Here is a 7,587-nt window from a genome sequence, read left to right as displayed (position 1 = left end):
CCTACAGGAAGGCTGGGGAGAACCTGTTTAGAAAGGCCTGCAGTGACAGGACGAGGGGCAATGGCTTCAAGCTGGGGGGGAACAGATTTAGACTGGAGATGAGGAGAGGGTTCTTCACTGTGAGGGTGGTGGAGCACTGGAACAGGTTGCTCAGGGAGGTGGTTGAGGCCCCTTCCCTGGAGATATTCAAGGAGAGGCTCGACGAGGCCCTGGGCAACCTGGTCTAGTTGGGGGTGTCCCTGCTGACTGCGGGGAGGTCGGACTAGATGGCCTTTGGAGGTCCCTTCTGGCCTGGGCAATTCTATGATTCTATGATGCTATGAAGAAGAGAGACAACAGCACCAGCTCCAGTGAGCACTAAATTCAGATCACTTTTGAAACTTCAGTATCTAAAAAAAACAACCCGAAACAACTAGAATTTTTCAAAATGGGGAATGCATTTTTCCTCCTGACATGGAAATGCCCATAATATTTGGCAAATACTTCTTTTATTTAATCATTTGGTTTTAACCAAAATTAACAATTGGCAAATACTTCTTTTATTTAATCATTTAAAACCAAAATTAACGAAAAAAAGCCGGCACCTTCAAAATATTTAAAATGAAGTAGTTAAAATATTTTGTGACATTAGCAATGCCGTGGTCACTGCTGTGACACAAAAGTGCTTTTAAAAGGACTGAAGATGAAAATCACTGTTCAGAATTCCAGGCTGGTGTTGCTCAACCTGTCTCTTCTACTTCGTCCTTATTCCTATTGATAGGAATTTTGCTTTTTATTTCAGTGGAAGTGTTGGGATCCTGAGTAGCCTGAAGAGACTTAAGATTAGGAATTTACCTTTCAGGAGGGATACATTTAAGATGAAATGATGTAAAGGAATGCTTTTTAGATACTACCACAGTTTAAAGGGCTTACGGTCCCAACGACTGCAATTGCAGGAGAACAGAATCTTTAATTTCCCAGCACAGATTGCCTTGTTTTAGGGAGATCATAGAATCATAGAATAGTTAGGAGTTGGAAGGCACCTTAAAGATCATGGAGTTCCAACCCCCCTGCCCTGGGCAGGGACACCTCCCACCAGACCAGGTTGCTCCAAGCCCCATCCAGCCTGGCCTTGAACCCCTCCAGGGATGGGGCAGCCACAGCTTCTCTGGGCAACCTGTTCCAGTGTCTCACCACCCTCACAGCAAAGAATTTCTTCCTGGTACCTAATCTAAATCTCCCCTCTTTCAGTTTAAAACTGTCACCTCTTGTCCTATTGCTAGAATCCCCGACAAAGAGTCTCTCCCCATCTCTCCTGTAAGGTCTCCCCGAGCCTTCTCCAGGCTGAACACCCCCAACTCTCCCATCTCAACAGAGATGGCCTAATGCATGGCAGTATCCTTTACTCTTACAAACATAGGTTTTAGAGCGGTTTTCAGCTGATTGAGGAGTTATGTAATTGCACCAATTACATCCAATTACATAATTAGAGTAAATAAGTAATAATATAATTAGGTGCTGTAATTATGTAGTTATGACAGGTAGTACTAATGCTGATAAAATCCATTATGAAACTTGCTAAGAACTGTGGACAGAACACACGAGAACAAAACTTTTAGGGCTTCATTTGCTAAAGTCTTTCACTCTTCCAATGGGCAAAATAATTAATTTAATTACTATACCGATAGCCTTTTATTTTTTCAAATGAATGGAGGCACAAATCATAGGCTAATTCATATCCCTCTTGTTTTGCTGCAAAAAAATTCAGTAACTAATCACCTACATTTTTTGCCTACATTTATTTATTTACAGCTACCAAAGCTCAGGTGAAAGCTGCGTGTACGAATTGACGTTAACCTTCACTGCTCCAGTTACCCCATTCAACTGTCCCCTCTGACAAATGGGCAAAAGGAACATTCAAAGATTGCTTTATTGATATAATACAAGTTCTGTGCATCTCTCTGGGTTTGCTAGGGATGGTATTTCTGGTCAAATGGGTCAGATAAGAAGCTTTTTTTTCCCAGGAATGAAAATTCAATAAATAGGGGAATAATTCATGCAGGTTCTCAGTGCAACTACAAGGCATGTAGCCAGTTTTTCAAAGTTTCTGTCTTTTTGGATATCGTATCTGACTTAATAAAAGAAGCCTGGATAACAAATAATAAAACAAATAAAATCTACTGTCCAGATTTAATGTTCATTAAAATTTCACCTGATAACTGATATAAGATACTGTACAAGAAGGATGTGCATCACTGGAAGATCTGAAATGCTTTACTCCCACCATCATCTCCATAAAGTACCTGTCTGAAAAGCTACAGGTGTATAACCTCTGTGCTGTTTTACAATGCATTTTATGCTTGATTTTTTTTTTCCTTTTAGAAAAAAATAAGGAAAACATAATACCTTGCTTTATGAAAGCTGGATAGCTACTGATTACTTCTGTCACTGCTCCAAGCAGTATACTAAGCACTAAAGCAAATACAGAACTGCTGGAAAAATCAAAATCACAGGGAACATTAAGAGTCTGCAGCCGCTGTCCACAGTCCAGATGAAGAAAGGAAAAAAAGTCTTCAACCACAAGGTCTTTTGAGGCCAGAGGCATGCAAGATAATGGAAATGCCTTGAAACACGCCACCCCGGAACAGAAATAAAAGTAAATTTGGAAACCTGCAAAAAAACTGCCTTTGAGTGAGGGGTGTGTACAACATCATCTACAAGCTTCCTCTTCTTGAACTAGAAACATGAATTTAGATGAGTAAATAATTCCCATCCCTTTTGGCACCCAGCCTTTCAAATAATATTGCAAAACAAGAAAACCATTGTATTCCTGTTTTTTTTTCCCCCAGTTGTGCTATCATAAAGCCTTCAAACCAGATGCTTCCCTGTCTGCTGGACAAAAGATACGTAAAAAAGACTCAGACATAATATTCACAGTCAAATTTTTGGGTCCTGATGGGTCTGGGCAATGGAGAAAAGAGACTATCAGAAATTCCCTGGTGCATAGTTAATACTGATAACCATTTCAATGTTACTTTTGGCAATACTTTGCAAGACAAGTCTACTTGTAGACAATTACAAGCAATAATTGGTTCCTAACTGCAGTTGTAAGGGTAGTGAGGACGATACGTGGAGCTAAACTCTACTTTCTATTGAAGAAAGCATACTGCAGTGTACTCCAAAATTCTGACATATGTGTATCTAAAGATGGATCTGAGCCTTGAAGATTGGATTTGGGTAGAAATTCTTACTACATAATCCGGCTGTGAAAATAGAGAATTTGTGTTTGATCCATTAAAGCTACAGAAGCAGCCATAACGACATACCTAATCCTAATAAAAACTAGTAGAGCCAAGAGAGCTTTTCCAGGAGTATGATTCATGGTGTTTTTTCAGTCATATCCTGTATCACCTGAAATATAAAATCTCATTCCACCTTGTCCCCTTCAAAGAGTTCCTGAGACTGCCCTGTTCTTCCAACCACCCTATATTTATAAATATTCGTCGCATTTGCACATCCCCCAGTGAGCCTCATTCAGCAATGAGGCTGTTCCGTTGGCAAGCCCCAGTTCTCTTGAGAAAGGTTAATTTGAAGTCTGCCTCTCTTGTGCCAGATCCTAACCAGAACTTGGTCTCTTACCAGGGGTCTCTTACAGGGACTTGGTCACCTCTTCCAGCATCACAAGAATGGTTGCTCAGCTTCCAGTCCATCACAAAGTCTGAATCAGCTTCTCTCTCTGTCTTTAGGACAAAAACCATACCTCAGGCTTAATTTCTGCATGGAATGCATCTCACATGTCATGTAATTTCATTACTAGCATGCTTTCCAGGTTTGAGGCAAAACAGAACCAACTTTCTGTTCAGTAATTTTACTTCTTAGCTAGGCCTCTTCTAACTCTCTGAAATCAGCAGCATATTGGGGAGAAAACCTGTTGGCTTTTAGAGTGATAAGACCAATGTTCTTACTTCATGCCAAGGAATGGTGTGCAGAGAGGCTCTTGCTGATACTTATTGCTCTAACAACCAAGGTCAGCTAATTGTGTTATTTAGCCCATCTGGAGGGTCAGAACAGAAAAGCACAGAGGGGTCCCACCTGCAGGGAGGAGGGGACAGGAGAGGTGACCCAAACCTGACCCACGGGGTATTCCATCCCATTGCCCCACACTCGGTATAAAAGCTGAGGGATAAAGGGTCAGCCTCTTTCTTCAATGGCCGACGTCCAAAGAGGACCCTGTTTGTTATCTGCCCTGGATCCCCATCCATGTTCCCATCCCTCAGGGAGTCCAGTCTGGGACTTCCCCAGCACCTGCTGGTGACATCATCCCGGGAGCTTGATACGGTTTTGTATCTATTGTATCTATTTCGTTATTTCCTTTTAATTTTATTATTACTCTTTCATTAAAGTAGTTTAGTTCCTTCTAAACTCATAAATTTCTCTCTCTCCTCCTTTTCTCCTGGGAGTGAGAGGTTGGGGGGGAGCACCTGTTTTCTCTCTCTCCTCCTTTTCTCCTGGGAGTGGGAGGTTGGGGGGGAGCACCTGTCGCCATCAAAGGCCACTTCGGCCGAAACCACACCACATGCTGTGATTGACACCCACCAAACACATCTGTTAGATCAATGGCTATATGCTGATAGCTAAAACCTGTCCACAGTATGAGCTGATGTCCAAGTGTTTTCCTTTTGACTCTTCTTTTGGTCACAAGCAAAGCTGTCTCTCTAAATCTCTTCCTCCAGTTGAATACCATACTTCCAGAATACTCCACTCTTCCAGTCAGACTATTTTCTTTCATTTCTTAATATTCCTTGTACCGTGTGGTATACAGTAATATCTCCAGCTCCAAGAGAAAAGAGTCCTTTTTTGTTCACTTAAGCAGTTCCAGTTGCTTCTGCTACACAGCACTAGTATTTCTGCAGCACACCTTCCCTAGATTTTCTACTGGGGAATTTAAACCACACAAAGACACAATTACTAATCCCACATCAGCCACTTGTAGTACGTTCAAACGTTTGTTTTCCTTTTTTTCCCCACTCTTCCGTTCCCTTTTCCATCCCATGTAAGCTTTACATTTCTAGGTTCATACGTACCTCTCCCATTATCCAGAACAAACATTAACTTTATACATACCCATGGAAGAAACAAGCCTTTCTTCAGAGGGCTTAATAATCCCGAAATATGGATTACTATTAACCACTTAAACCACACACATTCTGCCACAGAGGAACAGGGGCTTTGGGAAATCATTTTAGTGCTTGAGGTCACATGTCTTTTGGTGCTTTTCTGTTAATATTGTAGATATTCAAGCAGAAGTTCCCACCATTAACGCAAACGTAAAATACATTAGTGAATTACATCAGAAAAGTCAAACCACTGCTGCCACAGGATGAATACACTTACTATGAATATTAATGCCTCCCTTGGGATTAAACATTAATAGTTAACATACATACTTGCAAAGTTTAAAATCATATAAACGTAGGAAGAGAAGAAGAGAAGTAATAGACAAATAGGACAAGCCCTAGAGTCTGGAGATGTTACTGATCACACGAATTAAAGTGCATTTCTGAGATAAGACTGAGATTACACATATTTTCATGTGTAAGAGGACAACTTGCCACTATGAATAGTTTCTTGTAATGGAAAAGAAGATATGAGCATTTATTTTAGCTTTCTATCTTGCCTATCATACTGCAGAAGGGTAGACCCCTTACTGCCTAACAGTATAAATGCCCTGAGCTGGGCAATGAGATTGATGGTTCAAAATTTCCATTGAAGTAAGGCTGTTCCTCTACACCTGAGCACTGAATTCCCATCATCTGCCACACCACCTTCCCGGGTAGTGGTAATAGCACTTACAAAAGCTCAATTTCATTGCAGCATTCAAGCATGCACTCCTGTCTAAACATGAGTCGTTCCACTAACGCAAGTTCTTCAAGGTAAGCTCTGCGTAAGCCTGCACGGTGGGTAGGAGTCATCTCCTCTAACTTTAGCCAGTTCCCCACTAAGGAATCTTGTCTGAACTAATCATTTAGGCTCTCAGTAGAGTGAGAAAAGCAACGCCAGGGTGAATCACCTCAGCTATGCTAAATACCTGTCTTAAAGCAGGATAAATAACCCAGCTTTCTGCACTGACAGGGCAGGGAGCTGGGATCAATTTGAACCAGGTGGCTGACTTGAAGACAGCTGAAGTTAAAGAAGAATCTTCCCCTTGGCTAAATGGAGGACTGAAAGGGCACATGTCGTCTCATTAATGAGGTTGGGTAGTATGTATAATCAAAGGCCCAATGAGGGATAACAGAGCAGATACTCTCCAAAAGAAAAGTGGCTCCAGAAATGCATGAACAGCAAAGCCCGATGCACATTTATTTGGTTACAGCCTCCTCTGGGATTCAGACATATGCCAGTTCTGTAACCACAGACCCTGGCGCAGGCCCTAAGCAGTGCAATACCTGCCAGGAAGTCCATGGGAAGAAAAAGCTGCACCAAGAATATCCCAGCAGGTATGAAGAATTACTCAAAAATGAAGCCCCAAGCCAGCTAGCCTCGATAATCCACCCCTTTCTCTCAGCAGAACAAACCCTCTTTGGTAGCAGGCTGGAAATGAAATGTAATCAAACATCTCTCTGTCCCAGTGTCATCAAATTTCTCTCTCCGAATCCAAGTCATACTCTCACTGCTTCATGAGGCAGTTTCTTTAGCTCTTCAAATCCCTGCAGCAGCTCTCCTCGGTCTGCTCAATAGCTTGTTCACAGCAGTCAGAGGAGAAAAGCACTAGCCCTCAACACTGACCCTGCCTTTCACTGTTCAGCAGGAGATGTTATTTTCCTGGACAGCAGCCCAGAGATACTGGACAAAGCTGGAGCAGCAGCAGATGTTATGATGCATGCTCTTCTGCCCCTGGTTTGGCTAATGAGGCAGCAGAACTCACAGAGCATGAGAGCACCAATGCCAGACTGGAGACTGTGGCCTGTGCCTTCATCTTTTTCCTGATGTTTAAGACTGGGCTTTGTTGCAGACTGTCTAAGACACGTCAAAAGATCTTCAAAAATACAGATTGATGCCTCCAATTGTTCAGAGACAGGGAAAAAGAGAGATATTCTCTGCTCTGGCTGCAAGGAGCATTGCTCAGTTGCATAAAACACGTGCCCAAACTGACTTACCACAATCATTTGTGCCACGTAGCTCTCCGGGCCAGTGTATTCAGTTGGATCTTTAACTTTGACAAGAACTATAAAGTACAAATAATGCCACATGTTGTGTTCCGACTTTATATGCTCCTCAAATGAAACAGTCTTGTTATCAAATTTATCTCTCTCCAGTCCTGCAAAAAGGCATGAGCACAATGCAAAAAAAATAAACTTCAATACAAAAAATACCCAAATCTGTTAAATATGTCAGAGAAAGCAGCCTAACTCAATTTAAAGGGTCATAAACGTAAAGGATCTTAATTTAAAAGCTATAACCGCATACAGTAACTGCCAGGCAAGACACACCAGGCCAGAAGGCACTCCTGACAGAATTCTTTCAGTACAGTGTTTATTCTCTTTTGTGATATTTCCTCTTAATAACAATATAATAAATATGTTACAATTTTACAGTGCCTTCTACACT

At 41.7% G+C, this 7,587-nt stretch overlaps 1 protein-coding gene across 1 annotated transcript in view; it reads right to left on the bottom strand.

Moving 5' to 3' along the window:
- Positions 1 to 7,587, bottom strand: part of ITPR2 (inositol 1,4,5-trisphosphate receptor, type 2) — a 254,914-nt gene that overhangs the window by 23,062 nt on the left and 224,265 nt on the right. Inside the window, exon 54 of the mRNA XM_014957035.1 lies at positions 7,137 to 7,297. Within this exon, the coding sequence (XP_014812521.1) occupies positions 7,137 to 7,297 (161 nt within the window). The remainder of the gene's footprint in view (positions 1 to 7,136; positions 7,298 to 7,587) is intronic.

Source organism: Calidris pugnax, unplaced genomic scaffold (genome assembly GCF_001431845.1).
Source record: "Calidris pugnax isolate Ruff unplaced genomic scaffold, ASM143184v1 scaffold189, whole genome shotgun sequence".
Taxonomy (NCBI): Eukaryota; Metazoa; Chordata; class Aves; order Charadriiformes; family Scolopacidae; genus Calidris; species Calidris pugnax.
This window is presented reverse-complemented; position numbering and strand designations above follow the sequence as displayed.